This window comes from Eptatretus burgeri, chromosome 4, assembly GCF_056783735.1.
Source record: "Eptatretus burgeri isolate ZD-2024b chromosome 4, Ebu_testis_v1, whole genome shotgun sequence".
NCBI classification, from domain to species: domain Eukaryota; kingdom Metazoa; phylum Chordata; class Myxini; order Myxiniformes; family Myxinidae; genus Eptatretus; species Eptatretus burgeri.
The window spans coordinates 126,048,245-126,069,755 of NC_140964.1; the positions used below are offsets into that span (position 1 = coordinate 126,048,245).

The window sequence follows — 21,511 nt, forward strand, 5'->3', positions numbered from 1 at the left end:
AAGACAGCACGCCTAGTTCAACGTCCATCCGAGGGATAATTGATTCATCTGTGAATTGCCCAATGTGCTGAACATCATCAAATCGCTTTAAAATCATTCCAAATCACGTTTCTACATTTAGATCACATCTCTTAAGTACAATGGTTACAATTCAAATCAAAATTTTGGAAACATCTCTCACACGTCACTGGGCACGGCATGTGCATTTCAACACAGCAGCCCCCACCTTTTTCCTTTTGAACCTGCATATGAATCGGATCGAGGGCTCAGCACCCATAAATCTCGCCAGCCTCACCAACAGCTGCCCGACACTTTACCCTGCCGGGCCGAGTAATTAGAGGATATCCCTCACAATGCCGGCGATAGCGAACCTCCTAAACGGACTTCACTTTCATCTCACTCTATAGCCAAGCCGAGATTCCATCACAGAAAAGTGTTGGCCCGGACAGGGAGAGCTCGCGACCTTCGCGTTATCAGAACTAAGCCAAAATGGCCACAAGCCAAAGTGGCCTCGATACTTAACATGTTACCCCAAGATGAATTGAATGCATCATCATTTTTGTCATTATTATAACAGGTATTCAAATGATGCTCTGAGGAGACCATCCATTTATCATGTATGCAACGTACAGTGTTCAAAGCCAAAACAGCATACAAAGTTTATCAAACAGTAAGAAAACCCGAGCCTTGATCCATTTGACTCCCACGGGTTAACCACAGCACAAGTACTGTCGGGGATTCTCACACATGATCTGTCTCCAGACTGTCTTGATGAGGTGGTTTTAATTATTTTATTTTATTTTATGAATCTCCATTTCTCTTTACGTTTTATTTGTTGCGATATTGTTTCTAACAAGACATTCATGTATCACATCGTCCAGTAATCTTCAATTCCTTATCGAGCTCACAATCGCTTCCAATTCAGATTTTCACCAAGATTGAATTCACACACACACACACACACACACACACACACACACACACACACACACACACACACACACACACACACACACACACACACACACACTCGATTCGGTCCCAAAACACTCTCAACAACATCTGCCCCACACAATGAATCAACAACACGTGCAGAATCGTTCGCCTCGTTTCCTCTGGATTCCGTGTGTGCACCTCACCTCAACCAAAGTCTTCACAATCACGGTGACGACCAATCTCTGTCTCCATTTTTCCGTCACACACGCACTCCCACAAGCTTTCAAAGCCAAAATACACAATAGGGCACTTTTTATTCCAGTTAAATCTATTAGACTCGCACACGTTCCGTTTCGTTTTCCTCTACACCACGTGCAGATCAATGCAAATCAGTGTGCATACAAATCAGTGTGCATACAAATCAGTGTGCATACAAGTCAGTGTGCATACAAATCCATCCAAAGAGGTAACTCCTTACGAATCCGTAACACCTCCACACAATACAATGCAACAATTTCACAGCAAGCAAACTTCCAGTGAGTACAATGAACAAACAGAAATACAAACAAGTAACTCAACAAACATTCATAACACATCTATTTCCCCTTAACCATTGTCCTTGCTCGTTTACCTGGGTCAGAAATCAGTCTCAGCATGACGCCGTTCGATATATTGCTTGCACACCCCTGACCTCTTAATTTCCTTCCTTCGCAGCCTCCGTGGCCTTTCTGTATCGGGTCTGCACTCCGAACTTGTCACCAAGAGGATATCTCTCTCTCTCTCTCTCTCTCTCTCTCTCTCTCTCTCTCTCTCTCTCTCTCTCTCTCTCTCTCTCTCTCTCTCTCTCTCTCTCTCTCTCTCTATCTCTATCTCTATCTCTATCTCTATCTCTATCTCTATCTCTATCTCTATCTCTATCTCTATCTCTATCTCTATCTCTATCTCTATCTCTATCTCTATCTCGATCCTCGTCGATCCTCGTCGATCCTCTTCATTTCCCTCCAGAACTTTCCTCAAGTGATTCAAACAATCCCAATCAAAAGTACCATTCTCAGTGAAAAGCAATTTACTGTTCATCGACCAAACGCACCAATTTGCAACGTCTCTCACAGAATCAGATCCGTATTTATCAAACATATATCTCGCGCATGTCCCTCTCCGTGGCCTGGAGCATGTCGCTTTCGGTATACACAATTTCATCACTTTTTAACAGCATTTCCTATCTTTCAAACCGTTAACAGGTCACAAATACCATATGGTATGCACTTCAATGTTGCGAAAATACAATAAATGCTCACAATACAATAAATGCTCACAATACAATAAATGCTCACAATACAATAAATGCTCACAATACAATAAATGCTCACAATACAATAAATGCTCACAATACAATAAATGCTCACAATACAATAAATGCTCACAATACAATAAATGCTCACAATACAATAAATGCTCACAATACAATAAATGCTCACAATACAATAAATGCTCACAATACAATAAATGCTGGCCAGCACTATAATAAAGCAACTATATAGTACTGTTAGTTCGAACCACATAACCCTCAAACACAATCACACTTTACTCCCACTCACACACTCACACAGCGAGATCGGGGACTCTCACCCTTCTCTTAGGGCCCTGTCACACCTTGACGTTTTAGCCAGCGTATGGCAACCTATCAAAATGTATGTAAAACGCTGGGGTACGCTGAACTATTGATGTTTTTTTCAGTTTTGGGCGTATTCATAACGAGTTGGACGTATGCATAACGTATTAGTAATGTACACAGAACGTTTCGATAACGTATAGATAACTTATACCAACGAATGCTTAGCGTGTTGTCGGTGTTCACAACCTATGCCCAACGATAGTCTAACGTATGCATAGCGTGGCAGCGTATCGCCGACGATCACGTGGCGTGGCCTATTAATAGGCTGCCGCTCAATGATTTAAATCGCTGCCGCTCGACTATTTAAATGGACGCTGCCGCTCGACGATTTTAATTATAACCAAGCTTGACATCGAAGTGTCAACATCATCGTCATGCCGAAGAAAACTTCGAAGAATGCTGCCAAGAAGTCTCCTGGCCTTGGCCGTGGACGCAAGGAGGATCCATCATCACCCACACCCTCCCCATCACACTCACCTACTACTCGTGACATGGACATACTACTACTCCTACTACTACTACTACTACTACTACTACTACTACTACTACTACTACTACTACTACTACTGATACTACTGACATGGACATCTACTCACCATGGAGTCTGAAACACTGACGGGTTCCGCCTGTGAACCCCATTTTTATATACCAATTCCCCTAAACGCTGCCAATACGCCATTATACGGTAGCTGTAAGTTCGAAACACGTTCAGTAAGTTCTGTGGTCGTCCGGAAGACGTCAATCAAATACGTCTACATACGTCAATGTGCGTTGGAGATACGTTACACATAGGTTCAAAGCACGTTACTCATAGGTTAGAAATAAGTTTTGGGTACGCTAAACATTACCTCGACGTGTGTCGACTTATGAGTAACTTACAAGTAACGTGTATCAACGATCGCATAACGTGCCTACAACTTATGGCCAGCGTATGCGGAACGTATGAGTCATACGCTGGCATACATGGAAAAATTTTGAGCATGCTTAAAATTTGTCAACGAGCTTGGTGTACTACGACGTATGCCAGCGTGCTTCAGCGTGCTCTTAACGTATACAAAACTTACCCATAACGTATTCGATGTACGCCAGCGTTTTAGACAAATTTTTCATACGTCGGCATACGCTGGCTAAAACGCCAAGGTGTGACAGGGCCTTTAGCGTAGGTGTGACTCTAACCCCCCCCCCCCCGTCCTACAGCACAGTGAGCTGAGTACCAAACTTGCTCAAGGTACGGCGAAGACTCGAACTCCCCCTACAGAGATCAGTGATCTCAATTCAGCCTGCAGGCTTAAAGCGGAGTCAAACCGCAGCAGACTCGAACCACGGGATCCTCTCTATTTCTATCGATAAAATTCTCTTTGTTCGAAGTACGTTACCCGCTAAGAACAGCCCCGCCGTCAGGGATGTCATCTCGTTGGCATTCGCCATCCCTCCGGACCATGGACTGCCTCCAGGGATTTAGTGCCTCCGTGTCAGGGCACCAATTGTTGTAGAATTTTGTAGTTTACGTTTTAACCGACTCGAGGTAAATCCTGTTACTCAAATGAAAGCCACAATTAATTCACTGTCCACAACGGAAAGTACATTACATCAGATAATTTTATTTTTAACTAGGTACCAAGGAGTACAGCCCACCGAGATGGTAAGCATCTACAATGATTTGCACTAAAACAAGATTACATTTTCTGGCATTTATATGCTTTTGTGGGAGTGGAGGGGGCTGATAAGCCTTAGGCAAAGAACTCCAACTGCAATACGTGTCGTCTCGTTGAAAAGCGAATGATGTAATCATGGCAAAAGTTGATGTTATCAACCAGGTCACTTTGTTCCATAGCAAGACATTCATTCCTTTTATCAACATTTAGGTCAAAAGACTCTTGGCTAAAAGGAAGCATAACTGACAGCCAATTCGACTTATAGCATGAAAATTAAATTTATAAAGCACCAGCAACAATTATAATTGAGAGTACATTAATATAATTATTTTCTCCCACAGGTCAGTAAACCAATAATTTGCGTTAGCTTTCACATATGTACATTCTGTGGTCAGACATGACAAGGCATGGCATGATTGTGGGTGTGTGTGTGTGGTGTGTATGTGGTGTGTGTGTGCGTGCACATCCCAGACACCATGTACACTATGTTTTACCTTATGGGGGAGAAGAGGCAAAGGCAACAGCACCGGATGGATACGCGGTGACTCCAGCACTGAGTAAGCAAGAGGTGGACCTACTTTTGGGCTTGGTGTTAGGCCTCACTGCCAGCTGGTTCCTGCTTTGGCTCGACCGTTGCCTTGCTGACATCGATGTGCGGCAGATCTATGGTAGGGCACCTTCTTGCTTTGTTTTGCGGATTTTATTTATTTATTTGGCTTTGGTTTTGGTAAGATGAATGGTAATGTGGCCAGTAATCTGTTTTACATAATAATTTGACTTCTGTAGATTAGAAAAATGTTTTTTTGTTTGTGAAAATAATTTCAAAGGGAACAGAGTCCAAAACCTATCAAAAGCAATAAGCAGGATGGAGCAGTACAGTCATATTTTGGCTCAACAATGAAAGCTTGGGTTCCCAAAGGACAGACTTTCCCCATTGTGGCTTTTGTTACAGAATTCATTTCATCGATTCATCATTTAAAATTTTCACGTTTGTTTTGTTTTTGTTTGATTAAATGATGACCATAGGCCACAGTTTCTGCATCAACTTCCGTGCTCCTGCTCCAGCCTGAGAAACATTTTAAAATGAAACACTCGACAATTCAAAAATGAAAAATTACAAAATCTGATAACTATTACATTTACATCTACTCTTTACAATTCACATCCTTATATGAAATGATTCATTCTTCTTCTTAATATTCTTCTTCTTCTTCTTCTTCAATAGCCATGATTATTCCCATATTATTGTGGGGGTGGGGGAGGGAGGGGGAATTTTTGGCCTCATTCTTTCGTGAACCGGCTGACCAGGCCTGACACTCGACTTAGTCGTTAGGGCAAGAATTTCTAATTTGTTCATGGTGCCAGCAATAGCTCGCGTACTTTTCACAAAGAACACCGTGGGATCTTAATCGTCCACCAACAAATACTGGCAGATGGGATGCCCAGTTTAATGTCCATCCGAGGGACGGAACGCACATTGATGAATTGCCTTTGTGGTCCTACAGCGTAGTCTGATATTTCAGATCAATTGTTCAAATTTGCATAAAAGCACCAAATTTGGTACACATGTAGAATAATGTATTGCGAACAATTCTAGATATGGAGCCACCCGAGATTGTGCCTTGATCAACTTCAGCGACCATTTTCCAAAATGGCCACCATTCTCCTTTAGCAAAATTGGCTCTATGCTCTTATTTTATTATTGTATTGGTGGTAGTTATAAGGAAAGTGTAAAATTCAGGAAATTGACCATGAAAAGGCGTATTCAGATATTATGAGTCAGTATTTTCGGTAAAAAAGCCATTATTTGATTTGTAACTTGCTGCTCTCCTGAAACTTTTCGCTGAAAAGTACCCATTATTGCCTGGAGAACAAGAGTCAAATGATATTCATCACATTCAATGAGTTTGGAATCAACAAAAATTGCATTATAGATTACATACTTTACTCTATTTTGAAAAGGGAACTGATAATCGTGATAATGACAAACTCAGAAAATGTAGTGAAATTATTGCACACTTCACTTTGAAGCGGCTACGGTTTACTGTCTACTACCATTCTACCAGGACACATGGTACATGCATACATCAGTCTAGTACAATACGAGTTTCTGAGCTCAAGTGTACTGGCTCTGGATCAAGAAGTCAACACTTTTACAAGCAATGCGACTTTGCATTTGCACATTCTAAGCTCGGCCGATATCTCAGTCTGTGTCTACTGCGTCTGTCTACTGGCATTCTCCTTCACGAGCACACAGTCCAGTGCATTGTAGATTAGCCTTTTGCATTTGCAGCGGTTTCTACAGCCTTTTTTGCAGCCGCACGACACCAGCTCGAAGCAGCTTTTTGAAGCCTCAGGGAGTGTGGTCCAGAGCGGTTCGTAGGACCCATCCTCTGTTTGCCGCCAGCCCCAGCTTGTTGGTGATGGAAGCACGGGTTGAGGGACCAAGAGCTGCCCCCAGACATAGCCACCCTGGAAGACTGATCTCTTCACATGCTGTTCCAAAGCATCGTAGGTAGGTGGGATGCGCTGGACGGAGTTCCTCTTGGCGAAGAGTTTCTTTCTGGCCTCGTTGACGTCCGTATATGGACTGGTGCGGTCATAGAGGAGAACCACAAACCTTTCAATGCAGAGCATTGTGTCATCCTGGATGTTGACTGGTGTGGTGGTCAGGGTCACAAGAGAATCTGTCAGTTCTTGAAACGAGTTCCATGTGGCCCAGGCAGATTTCTTCCCATGCCCCACGAATGCTGATACTGTGTCACATCCGGTCATGGCGTGGAAGACAGGTAGGGGACGTGCCTTCTGTGGACTGAGGGAGGCAGCATTTCACGGGAAGGGATGTAGCGGTAGTTCTTGCCCTTCCCAAAGGCAATCCAGAGTTCATCCACGCATGGTAGTGCCTGGGCTACCATCACCACCAAGACAACGACGTCGGTGTCTACGGTTCGAACTTGAATCTGACGGTGGTCATGTTCTGCAGCATGGGCCACATGTAGCATGATGTGAGTGTCCGCCTCTTCTTGACCGCATGGAGCCAGAGAGCTTCTTGACCTGTCATTGATGCTGTGTGCGAAAATGGATTTTCCCATGAAAATGGTCATTTTTCCCCAATACAATGGTTGGAAATATAATAAATCAACACAAATGACATTTGTATTGTTTTCCTTTGTAAATGCACATCACATGGAGTATTAATCACCTCTGAGAAACCTACAAAGAGAATAACAATGACAGATATCCCATGTTGTGAAAGTAGAATGGCGGCCATTTTGGAAAATGGCCGCCAAAGCTGACCAAGGCAAAATCTCGAGTGGCTCCATATCCAGAATTGTTCAGAATACATTAGTCAACATATGTACCAATTTTGGTGCTTTTATGAAAAGTCGAACAATTCGTTTGCTATGCTGCAGTACTATTGCCTGTGAAACACCAGGATGAGAGCTTATAGCTGGGTCAGGATTTGAACCCAGGCTAGACAACTTAGTGGTGAGTGTGTGTACCTGTAGACCATCCTGCCAGCCTGGAAATATGCATTATTAAAAAGCTTCCTAAATTTTCTAATAATTTTTGTTTCATTTCGAAGTAATCCATAAAAAAGCATGACATCACTTAAGTGTCTGTGGGTCCACTTAACCGTAGAACAGATGAATTGAGGCTGAATTGAAGTTTAGTTGATAGTTCGTTTTATCATCAACTTGATTTTTAAGGTGTACCTGTTCGTAATTGTAAATGTCAGCATATCAGAGCATTATAATGTAAACTGACGTTCCATGACCTGTCTGCAGCTGAAGCATGGCGTCGATTTAACCGTCTGTTCCCGGCCAAGAAGCCACCACCAAGGAGGCATCGCTACCATGGGTTTGCACGTGAGAGCAAGTACGAGCCAGATGAGGAGGAGGAGGATGACGATGGTCCAGGAGCTATCATCAATGCTGAGAACTCACTGCATTTCAAGCCACGTGTGTGCCAGCACAACGGGCATGCCGCCTCGAAGAGGATGTGATCCACAGGCATGGAAAGAGCTCCGTTGTTCTGTTCTCCACTGTGGTGCCACCATTTCTCCCACGGTGACGATATTTTTGTGTCCTATTTGTTCAAATTGTGGCTGGAATCCGTCGCTTCTTCGGAATGCTATCGAGTATCACCATGTGCAACTGTGAAAAACTGCTCTACGAGTCTTCTGTGGCATGGAGGACATCGAATGGAAGGTGACGCTTGAGTCAGAATCGAGAAAGGCAACACTGTGATGAGTAAAAGAATGGGGCAAGGACGAATGCTGAAACTTTCAGCCGTTTTTAGAGTTTGAAAGTGATGGAGCAAAAAGGGCCATTGGAGATCGATGAATGCAAGTAACCGTAACGGCTGAAAGTCTTTTCATCCGTTGGAGGGCTAATGGGGGGAAAAAACAGCCAAGATGTGTGTAACCATCTTGCCTTCGACCATTCCCTCTACATTGTGCAAAGACAGTAGATGTGCTAGAAAAACAGAGGTCAGGACAGTCCAGGCCAAGCTGCAGGTCTTGCAGACACACATGATAGCGAGTTGCAAAAAAGCGTGAAATCAGAAAAGCGATCTGGAGAATAGATGAGCATGCAAGAGCCGTGAAATGCACAGCTCAGCGAGGCGTGAAAGTCACAGATGGGGTGTGCAGGCGTGCTGCCCATGATACGGCAAGGGCACACGGAGCGGCAAACCGCAGCGATGCGGGGCGTCTTCACTAGGTACCCCCCTTGGCTGTCTTCCGGAGACCCGACGAATGTCTACCCGTCCATCATACTCATGCAATGCCCGAGATTGTTACAAAACATTGCAAGGAGTTTTGACATCTCTTTGATACTCCGATTTCACACTATTAATGTTGCTGGGAAATAAACAACACCATAATTGGTTGCACTGTTTATTCCGCTGACCCTCAAAATATGATTGTTTCACATTTTATTGAAAGATTGTTTTCTTTTTGATGCTTTTTTTTATTATTCATTTCATTAATTTATTTTTTTTCGTTTCTTTTTGTCTCTATGTATTGATTTGCTTTGGAGTGGACATGCCATGCGTCAGGGGTTCGGCTTGAATGAAACGAGCAGCCGCAGTGAGCTTAACCCATTCCTGTCGTCTCTTTCAACTGGAGAATGTGAAATTGGCTTTATCATCTTTCCTTATTTCCTTCCTTTACTCAAACCTAACGTGATGGCTCTCCGTCTTCATGCCGTCCGAGTATGCAGAAAAATACTTCAGCGATTGGTTTGTTCAAGCGATGCGTTCATTTAACGTCACACTTAATTTATCTGCATGGGTTGCACTTTTTTTCAATCTAACAGAAAAAAAAAATGAATGCTTTTAATTTTACCAAATATTTGTCAGTTATTGTAAAAACAACAAAAAAAAAACAATTGGAGGTAAAAGTTAATTTTATCACAAAGAGAGTAGAATAGTTTTTTTTGTTTGTTTTATGTTTTTTTGCCAAAATGGCATATACAAATACAATACTGACCAAAGACTGTAGCTCGGAAGGAAGAAATTACAGCGAGAGTAAAATAAGTAGAAAAAAAATGAGAGGCAGCGCCTTGTGGAACGCTTTGCAGACATTTAGGCCACGTGGAGTGGAAGGGAAGCGAGGGGTATGTCGGGTTGGATCATCAGACGAGATTAAGTTGGTGGTGTTGGTGGTAGTGCTGGTCGTCGGAATGGGGTGGGGGTGGTCGGTAGAGGGCCAAAATCGCTTTGCGCAGCGCTACGCCCAATCATGTGAATACAAATTAGGTGGTGGGCCGGCCTCATAAAAAAAAAATATAAACCAAAACAAAGCGGCCACATTATAATCCTTGGCATGGGTAGAGAGTACAAAAAATACACAAAACTTTTATTTGCAGGTGACCGAGAATAATCTTTAAACCAAGTTCTTTTTGTTCAAGGTTATTCGCACGTGGCAATGGCATATTCGAGTTTATGAAGAATGCATTCATTAATTATTTTTTTTTTCCAGGAGCAAGTGGAAATCGGTTAATGCCTGTTTTACCGAATTGTGCTCCATCGCCCTCATTGGCTCCATTAGCTTTGTGTTCCCATCCATGGAATGCACGGGGAGAGGCTTTGTCAGCGGCTCACTTTTGTAGCGAGGGCGTGCGGATGGGGGTAGAGAATGATGAGTGGCATAATTAAGGAAACTGTCTTATCGCTCGAACGGTTATTACAAGAGCATCAAGGTGAGCAGGTAGATGTGGTAGGAGGTATTTATAAGCAATACGCGCCGAAGAAATGCACTGAATATGCCAAACTTGTTTGGTTGCAATTGTGAATATATAGCTTTCATCAAAACCGAAGGGGGAAGAGAAGTAGAGAATAATAGGGGAGTGGGGGTGGTGTTGGGTGGGGGTGGTGGTAGGTTCACAGAAAAAGAGGGATCTGTTAAGTGTGGATTCAGACTGAACCGTCTCGTTTTATTTGCCAGTTTTGAAGCATCCGATAATATTTTGGCGTTTACATCTCACTGCTGTTGGAAAAACAACCATGGCTCAGATCTTGCCCATTTGTGCATGGCAATGATTTAGAACCGGGCCCAGGAATTACTGGGAAGGTTATCATGTGTGTATCTGAATGGCTTGGCACACCAGCCTGACTCAAATGTATATGGCACTGTATATATGATATATGTACTGTATGTATGCACTGGCAATGGCATTGTGGCAGTGTGTTGCACACACTGCGACCTTGCTTCGTCTTTCCTTCCCCTTTGCTCAAACATTTCCTCATTTATTGCTCATTCATTCCTTTTACCCATGTCTTCCTCTGTCTTGTTATCCAGCATGCCCAGCCTTTACCATTCACTCCGTCCACAGGAGGGTCTGGTGGCCGCTTCTCTTAGTCCAGCATTTTGGCCAAGGGTACTATGTGGCACATCATGGAATGAATTTGGGGACCGATGCTGAGAATTGAGATGGGGGAGGGGAGAGATAGATAGAGACTCCAGCTGCTGTATGGCATTATGAAAAAAAAAAGAAAGTTAATCTCCAAACTCAGAAATTTCAGAAAAAAAATGAAATACAATACATACAATTCTTTGGCTTATCAAGCATAGATTGAGTGGACTTGATGGCCTACTCAAGTTGGACCACCGCAATTGCCTCCCCGAACATAGAACGTCAAGTAAACCGAGCATGGAGTAAAGGCCATGCAGCTCAAAGTATGCCTTGAAGTAGAATCTTATCCAGTCTAGTCACCTGAATTTCCCATCAAAAATAATCCAAATGTCCAATCTTAATAAATCCCAGTCCAATGGTCTTCCTTTAGCAACATTTTCTATAATATATTCTGATCCTGATGTGCCATGCTATGTTACAGAGCATCGGTCCTGCCAAAGCAGTTTATCGGCAAACGTTATGCTCGGTGATTTGCCATTGCCTTCCCAGCAGTAGTTAGGGAAGGAATTTGGAATTTGTTCAGGATGCCGCCGATAGCCCGTCAATTCTTCGCGAAGGACACCATAGGATCTTCAACGTCCGACAACTAATGCCGGCAGGCGGCAATCCCAGTTTAACATCCATCCTCGAGACGACTCACACATTGATAAATCACCCTTCCTGTGAAACACCGGGATGACAGTTTATAACTCGGTCGAGCTTTAAACCCAGGGTAGACCGTTTTGAGGCAAGTGTGGGTACCTCTAGGCCCTCCTGCCAGCCCTCTAAACATATACTTGCAAAAGACAAGAAATAATCAGAGTTTTTTTTTTGTTTTGTTTTTACATTCTACCCACGGCCAACTTCTCGCAGATCTTAATTTTCCCGTCATCATGCTAGATATGTCTAAATTGCTTCAGTCATCTCCTTGTATGTTTCACGATCAATCTGGATCTTTTTCCATGCCTTGCTGTCTCTAAGGAATGCTGTTATCATGACTTATGGTGTTGCTTTTAACTGTAAAATTTGCATATGAAATAATGTGACTGCATCCCTGACCATGTACCTTTTCCATGCAAATGTATTTGGGTTGGGGGAGGGCAGGGGGAAGGCAAACAACATGCAATCCCCTTTTATGATGAAATCGTTTTTCCTATTCAGAGCTAGAATCTAATGTTTAAAGAAAACTCTGATCATCTCTCGGTTCTTTTGAAACAGTGGATAAATGATTCGACTATACACAAAACAACAAACCTCGCTCATGATCACATGTTCACTAACCGCCTCGAGACCCATCTTTTGTTGGGCAATGGTCACTTGGTGTTCATATTGCCAAGGTTGCCTTCTTATTGCACTTCACAACCGTACCTACCACCCGACTGAAATTGCAACGGCCGCGGTCCGCCGCAGGCCTCGACCTAATCTCAACCAAGCACGCACGGGCAAAACTTGAATGCGAAACAAGATGTCGGTTTAAATTCGAGTTTAAACTGTGCGTTTGTAGATAACCCTGGGCACTTTCTGGAAATCACTAATTGAGAAATCCCTGTGAGCATTCAATGGGTGTTATGTATGTATATGTATATATATGTATATATATATATATATATATATATATATATATATATATATATATATATATATATATATATATATATATATATATATATATATATATATATGGAGTTTATGGTGAGTGAGAGAAGTCTGGGAGATTATGCAAGTGTTTATCTGGCCCACCTTGCTCTCTGCTGCCGCACTCTCGTTTGCTCAGGAAATGTAGCTGTGGTTGGGGACAAATATGTTGGTCTGCACATGCACTAGGCCTATTCATGTAGTTCATGTTTATGTATCAGTGTGTGTGTGTGTGTGTGTGGGTTTGTGTATGTCCGGGTCTCTTGTGCCAGCCGACATGCACTCTGCGTCGACACACATCCAATGTTCGCGCATCCGAATCAACGCATTGGCTTTATTTGTATTGTAGTTACTATCGTCGTTTAGTTTGTCCCTAACTGGCGTCTATGGTTCATAAAAAAAAAGGTGAAACAGGGTTTTCTAGGCTTCCCTGTGTAGTATTCGAACTTTATAAACATCCTCGGTAGTCGTTTCTATACTTTTCGAGACAGGTTTACAAACTTCGGTCAAAATCCTGACAATTCATCGGGTTGCAGCAATGACTACAACAGCATTCATACAACAGTTTGAGCTCGGTGTTTTCATTTTCATTGCTAGCGAAGAATGAAAGCCCAAGCTGGAGGAGCATCACCTGGCAAACTACCCGTACGTTCTTGTCGTTTATTATTTGAGGACTTGTCAGTTGGTCAAAAACTCTGTGCCAAATTTGCTGCCAATCTTGTCACGAGCAAAATGTCACCAAGTCTATGTGGATATGTAATTATTTGGGGTTTTTTTTAAGGTTTACCTGGTCAAAGCGAAAGAAAACTTCTGTGCTTCAAAGTTTGGGAAGAATTGTAAATTTGGATGAACCCAACCGGCTTACTTTTGATTGCTGAAATAATGCTCCTTATAACAGATCTTTCAAAGTTTGCGTGCCACCGCCGTCATGGTTTTGGGTGACGAGTTGCCTTTTGTAACCACAATATCAAAGTGCGGTGCAAGCACTCTCACAGTTCGTCATTTCGGAGTAACAGCTGTCTCGTCATGCACTTCTCGTAGCTGTTTCAAGCAATTTCTACTGTACCACGATTGATACCATTCGGTGATGGTATCTGATAATTTAATAATTAGCTACGATTTTGGTGCCAAAAAGTTCACTTTGTGTCGAATTTTCCATTCCTTATTCAACAAAGATTTCAGAGTGTGAGTGTGTGAGTGTGTGAGTGTGTGAGTGTGTGTGTGTGTGTGTGTACGTGCGAGCATTTTAGCACCATGTGTGTATATGTATGTGTATGCTCTGTGCTTGCATTTCAACATCAGGGTATGACCTGCAAATTCCATGCTTCTGCGACGTTCACCTGAGGCTTGGCCCAGGCCCGTAGGCTGGAAGCAAAACCTGTGGCTTGTGTTTAACAACAAAACTGTGCCAAACAGAACTACAGTATAACATGACTTGGGTACCAAAGGGTGCATGGTTGGGGGGATGGTGATGATGTTGAATAGGCTGTACAGGGCTTTTAAGTTATGCGGTGATGGATGTTGGTAAATGGCGTTTTACATACATGGCACAGGTGGAGGAGATTTGAGGTTGTCTGTTGTGGTCGACTTTGGTGTCCATGCCTGCCCCAAGAAACAGTCCATTAAAAAAAACATTTGCACAGTTCTATGTGCTTTTAGAGACAGCCCTCTGCATAGGAAGCTCTGTGTTCATGTCGATTGATGGAGCCGTAAGTTGCAAATCACGGAACACTTTCGGTTTTTTGGGATCTTTCCATGTGATATGCAATAAAAAGAAAACCCATGCCTGTTTAGACGATGTTGAGTGTTTATTCATCGTGCAGCAAATGCTGCAATTTGTTGTTGACATACTCTGCACCCCTTCATGATGTGAATGCAAGTTACACCCATGGCTGGAGTAAAACTCATCAACTTTCCCTGGATTGGATATGAGAGCTCAAAGTGATCACGTATAGTCACTCCACTTCGACTTGTCTCGTCTAGGTTCGATTCCGTACCACGCTACAAACTGTTATTGCATCACTCAATGCGCCATCCTCCGGAGAGGACATTAAGCTAACTCTCCTATCAACTAGCATTTGCTCATGCATGTTAAAGATCACATCGTGCCTTTCATAGAGTTACTCCATGGGCTCGGGACGATATTTGAACTGAGTGATACCATGAGGAGGTACCCGACCTCATTATGCATTCACCAACTTTCAATAAACTACATTTCTGTAGAGTTTAAAACAATATGGATGACCATTGAGAATCGTCCATCCAATAGAAGATGACCAAGGAACTGAACTGAATCCAAATTTCAAAAAAAAAATAAACACACAAAAAATTAACATTCTGTATGAATTATGTGTAATTACCTCCACCACCGTAAGTGGATGGAGGTTGTGTTTTCACCCATGTTTGTCCGTCCGTCTGTCTGTCTGTGAGCAGGAGATCTTAACAAGTCATGGACAGAATCGGACGAGACTTTTGCACAGGTTGGGTGTGTGACAATTGATTTGATTTAGGTGAAGATCCAGATCAGGATACGAGGATTATTTGAGTGATTCTTCATAATATTGAGAGATGAGGCCAAAAACGATATATAGGACAATATCTCAAAAACTTCTGGACAGATTTGGACGAAACTTTGTGGATGAGTCGGGTTGGTGACAACAAGAAGCCGATTCGATTTTAGTTCAGGTCCGAATCCCGATTCTACTTATCATTGGGATACAAATCCTAAACGAATCCACCTGGCGGAGGTACGTGCTCCACCGAGTTCTGTTCTAGTTTGGTTGGTTTTTATGGCAAAATTAACACTGCTTACCTGTCATGACATCGTTTTTTCACTCCGGTTATAGTCCGATGGTGGAAAGAAGTAAAAACATGTAATACTAACTTCAGAATGTATTTTGTATAATTATTGTGAAATGGCTAATTATGGTGATTTTTTTTTCTTCTTCTGTTTCTGGGCATATGAGACAGTCAAGGTTTGAAGTCATGCGGCAACAGGTGGAATAATGTACAAGTCTTTTGATCTTTCAGCATACTCTCGTTTGCTGCAAATCACATTTTACGATACCTTTTATATCTTAATGACTTGCATCATTTGATAAAATATGACGAGGAGCTATTGAAATTAAAATGATGGTGTTACCACTTTGTTGCTTTTCAGCAGAAATCACTCCACTTATAATGCGCCCTTTGACAAGTTTACAATTGCAATTCAAATTTAAAGCTGCGTGACGGATCATTTTCAAGGTGATAGAGAATCGAGGTGATGTAATTACAGTTCATATTCGTTCATCACAATTACCCTGCGCATGTCAAACCAAAAAAAAATGGGGTTCAGCAATTGGTTCATTTCTGTCTGTCCGTCTTTCTGTCTACAAACGTAAGTTTATGTTCAAGGAACAACTTGATTTAAATTGAATGTTATATTTTGAACACAAATTGGAACTTGAATTGGAAGACGAAGCTGTAGTTTATCAGTACTTTGTCTTTGAATTTGTCCCGACCACTTATGTGCAGAGAGGAGTTAGACAATATTTTTACTCTGTCTGCCCGCCAGGCAGTCAAACAAAATTGAAAATCATTCCAAACAGGAAACTTATTGTTTTAAGGATGTCATAAAGGACACAAACAACAAGCACTAATAACTAATGTAACATGTTAAATAAGGTGTTGTAAAAGATGCTGCATCAATGGCGGTTAACTTCTGGTATTATTTTTCGACAACCATGAAAATTTTAATTTTATTTCAATTGAATTGTGTACTTGAACACGAGAACACAAATTGTCTTTTTAGCCCTTTCAAAACCCTTCAGTTTAGCAGTACTTGCACAAAATATTACAGCATTTTCATCATCATGACCAATCAAAATTGCCGCTCACAGACCCCACAAACGCCCCTTTTCTTAAGGCAGCGCGGGGTAATGTGTTCTATAAACTCTTTAGTTGTACCTATTCATTCTCATCCGCATCTCGCATGTCACGTGACTGCTCAGGCATTTATTTTCCTCTCTTCTGCGAGGACTTTGATGAGTTTTGTTTCTTTTCGTGAAACGTAAGATTACAGATATCTCCAGTCTTTAATACTCGAACCCGACATTACTTTAAGTGAACAGAACACGCAAAGAGAATTTTCTGTTGAAATTGAAAAAAAATAAAATAGATTGATCTCACCACTATTGATATGATGATGTTGATTTTAAGGGGGTCAGGAGTGTGGGCAGATAGTGTAAAAACAAATAGAACAACTATAATCGCTTTTGGCTATTTCAAGTATGGCTCTTATTGATCAACATGATCAGTACATCCTTCACAAATTTAGTGAAGATGTTTCAGAAAATATTATCTGACACCCTGAATTTCAGGTTTCAGAAAAAAAAAGATGTTTCAGAAAATATTCAGAATCAATATTTCAGAAAATATTATCATATATAAAACCATCATAACCTAGCTAAAAAAAAAACGTACACAAATCAAATCCACACCATAATCATGATACTGGATTGAGAAAAGAATAGAACGGCACTCAGTCGAGCACCTACCTCCATCAGGCTGAACAGTTTACCTTTTGTATCCACTGATAGGACGGATCTGCATCGAGACCTGAACCAAAATGGAATTGGCTTGTTCTTGTCACTGAACCAATTCATTCACCATGTTTTGTTATAATCCAGCCACAACGTTTTGAGATACATGCTATGTATCGTTTTTGGTCCCTCTCTCATTGGTGAAAAATCCTTTTTAATGTTAAAAAATATTCGCCAAAATCGAATCGATTCTTCCGTGTCACGCCTCCAACCAGTCTACCACGTTTCGTCCGAATCTGTGCACAACGTTTTGAGATATCGTGCTATATATCGATTTTGAGATATCATGCTAGAAAATCGGTGGAGCCCAATCTCTCAATGGTGAAGAATCACTTTTTTAAATTTCAGATCCGGATTCGGATCTTCACCAAAATGGAATCATTTCTTCCTTGTCACACACCCAATGTGTCCACCAAGTTTCAACCGAATTGCCCATCACTTTTTGAGATGTCGTGCTACATATCGTTTTTGACCCTCTCAATGGCGAAGAATCACTTTAAAAATTCGAGTAGATCTTCAGCAAAATCTTATCAGTTCGTCCTTGTTACACACGCAACCTGCCCACCAAATTTCAAGTAAATCGCATGAAAATCGACGATTTACGAAATCCGAATTTACGAAATTTACGAAAGTAACCTGAAATATAAATCCTCTTCAAGTTTCAAGTCAATCGAATGAAAAATGAGAATTTTAGAAATTTGACCTCAACATGACCTTTGACCTCAAAATCAATAGACTTCTCAGTTTAAACGACCTGGATCAGTTGTTGGGGTTTCATGATGATCGGTTTGGAATTGTGACTTGTCGGCGATTGACAGACAGAATAACAAAATCGACTGACCGGTAAGTATACCGCGCTTGAAAAATCTTCGATTTTGCGAGTAACAAGCAGATCGAGAGGTGAGAAGACACAACCCCCTTCACCTTCTGTTCGGTGGTGGAGGTAATGAGCAATTTTGTCTCGTGCATCTGATGTTCAAATCTGCACTGTTTTAAGTCATATTCACACCTCACAGGCATCTTTCGAAAATGGCAGATTGTGATGAGGTGCAGCGGGGAAAACAGTAACAAGTTCACTCATCAAGTGTCATGTTCAGTGAAAATCATTGCAACTCAAAGCAATTCTTCCTCTTACGTTCTCGTTCAGGTCACGTGCATCAAATGTCCTCCCGTCATGTGGCTTTCATGGAAGTGAAGCATGATGATGACGCCATCATGGTCTTTCATCATGGAAAAGCGGCTGATTTCAGGGAAAAGACATGAATACATCATGTAATATGGCTCCCTCCTGTGGAATTTCAGGGTGTCAGTGACTTGTGACATTAGAATGAATAATGTGCTCACAGAATGAATAAATGATGCCGCCCAATCTATGCATCTATAGAAGCTCAAACAATCGATGACCTTCCATCATATTGGTCTTTGTACTGCTGATAAGTCCACCAGGAGGAGTCAAAACAGGTTTCAGAGGCAAAAAAAAAAGGTGACTTTTATTCCAATGGCATCAGGAAACTGGCCAACTGATGGGAAAATGAGGCACTGGCTGAAAACAAAAATCAACAAGGTTTAAACATCGGTTTTGAGCTTCGCTGGTGCACGACCGTTGCTTCCTTGTTGGGGGTGGAAGGGAGCAGAGGAGGTGGCGGGACGTTGTGCCCTCTCTGCAGGACCCCGTTCCCAGATCTCACATATCTCCCCAGAACATCTCCAAGCACCTTTGGTGCCATCTCTAACGTCCAAATTTCATCGGGACTTCTCAGGTAAAAGTGTCCGTTCTCACCTGTCCTGGATCCGCTAGATTCGGCTAGAACAACCTTGGCATCATGTCAGAGTTGCCGATATGACTTTAATAACATTGAGGATCTGACCTTTGCCATCAGACCAATGATATTGACATGGGCCATGTTTTCGTATGGGATCATTTGGAAAGGAGTTCATATGTCCGCAATGAAACAGGTTTTATATACGATGGCACCGTTTGGAGCAAGACTGTGAAGGGGCTGAATCAATAATCCTGATTCTGTCCTCGACTGGGTGAGATTCAGCGATAAAAGCGGATGAAAGGTTTAAATTGGAGACCCTGATACGGTCTCGATGTAAACACCAACCACCAATATGACCCTGATACTGTTCTGATGTACTTTGTTCATGGCTAACATGTCGACTGGTGCCTTTATCAATCGAAGCTGGCGATGTTTCAATCTTTCAATGATATATATAATGTGTGTGTGTGTGTGTGTGTGTGTGTGTGTGTGTGTGTGTGTGTGTGTGTGTGTGTGTGTGTGTGTGTGTGTGTGTGTGTGTGTGTGTGTGTGTGTGTGTGTGTGTGTGTGTAGAGAGAGAGAGAGAGAGAGAGAGAGAGAGAGAGAGAGAGAGAGAGAGAGAGAGAGAGAGAGAGAGAGAGAGAGAGAGAGAGAGAGAGAGAGAGAGAGAGAGAGAGAGAGAGAGAGAGAGAGAGAGAGAGAGAGAGAGAGAGAGAGAGAGAGAGAGAGAGAGAGAGAGAGAGAGAGAGAGAGGGAGAGAGAGGGAGAGAGAGAGAGAGAGAGAGAGAGAGAGAGAGGAAGAGAGAGATGGAGAGAGAGAGAGACAGGGAGAGACAGAGGGGGAGAGAGGGGAGAGAGAGAGAGAGAGAGAGAGAGAGAGAGAGAGAGAGAGAGAGAGAGAGAGAGAGAGAGAGAGAGAGAGTGAGAGAGAGAGAGAGAGAGAGAGAGAGACAGAGAGAGAGAGAGAGACAGAGAGAGAGAGAGAGAGAGAGACAGAGACAGAGGGGGGGAGAGAGAGAGAGAGAGACAGAGGTGGAGAGAGAGAGAGACAGAGGGGGAGAGAGAGAGAGAGAGACAGAGACAGAGAGAGAGAGAGGGACAGAGGGACAGAGGGACAGAGGGAGAGAGAGAGAGAGAGACAGAGAGAGAGAGAGATATACACATATAGATGTGTATATATATATATATATATATATATATATATATATTTTTTTTTTTAATATATATATATATATATATTTTTTATATATATTTATATATATATATTTATATATTTATATATATATATTTATATATATATATTTATATTTATATATATATATATATATATATATATATATATATATACATATATATATATATATATATATATATATATATATATATATATATGATCTTGAAAGGCCCACTATAAGGTCATTGTTCTTTAAAGTAATTCCAACGATATGTTTGCTCTGTCGTGTTGACCGTGAAGGTGAGAACAATGGAGAGAACAGAAAAGAAACCCCCCTGTAATCCGAGGTCATCTGTTCGGTCAGTGGATCCCACTGAGGAATAACGTCAAGTAAGGGCGAAGGAAAGTCATGACAAGTGCCTTATTGCAGCCGTGGAGATAATGCGTCCCCTCCTCCCCCTCCCCCAATTTGGGGCTATTGAGTGGTAATCGCCTGGTGCAGGACATGACCTTCAGGGATGCTCTGACTTTACCATCTTCATGACGTCTGACACCCTGTGCTCGCCCTTACCATCGGACTCAGATGCTCCAAGGAATGGATCATTTGGAAATGAAAGGTATGTACTTCTACGTGATCACAGCAGTTTGATTTTAAAGATGTTCAGCTCACTTCATCAATATCCTGAAAAGGAAATGTTTTTAAATGTGTGGACGTGTTTTTTAAATGCAGACGGTGTGATACACACAGTGTTGTTGTATCAGTGATTGATCTGTAAGCTTCGAGCATTGACATTTTTCATGCACTGTTAGGGAATCCACAAATGTTGTGGGGTATCAATAGGAGTGGGGGATGACGACGCGTCTTCTTTTACCTCCACCACCGAAGGTGAAGGAGGTTGTGTTTTCACCCCTTTCTGTTTGTCAGTCTGTGTGCAGGATATCTCACAAAGCTGTGGACGGATTCGGACCGAGTGCCCTTCTCCTTCATATATATATAAAACTGTTCCTCACAGCCATCACCATCAATTACATAACTTTTTTATTTTTGGGGGGACATTTTGTTGTTTTTTTAACATGATCAGGCTCGTGGAAGAAATGGAGAAGGATGGTTGATATGGCGTGGGGGTTAATAAGAGGTGCACGTGTCATTGTGGGGTCGGGGGAGCGCCTGGGGATGAGAATGATTCATTT

The 21,511-nt window shown here is 42.0% G+C and overlaps 1 protein-coding gene across 2 annotated transcripts in view; it reads left to right on the plus strand.

Annotated features, from left to right (window-relative positions):
* Positions 1-12,725, plus strand: part of TMEM240 (transmembrane protein 240) — a 183,864-nt gene extending 171,139 nt beyond the window's left edge. For both annotated transcript variants that reach the window (XM_085879958.1, XM_085879957.1), the window contains exons 3-4: positions 4,738-4,934; positions 8,055-12,725. In XM_085879958.1, the coding sequence (XP_085736084.1) occupies positions 4,738-4,934; positions 8,055-8,272 (415 nt within the window). In that variant the 3' untranslated portion in view covers positions 8,273-12,725. The remainder of the gene's footprint in view (positions 1-4,737; positions 4,935-8,054) is intronic.
* The last annotated feature ends 8,786 nt before the right edge of the window (positions 12,726-21,511 follow it).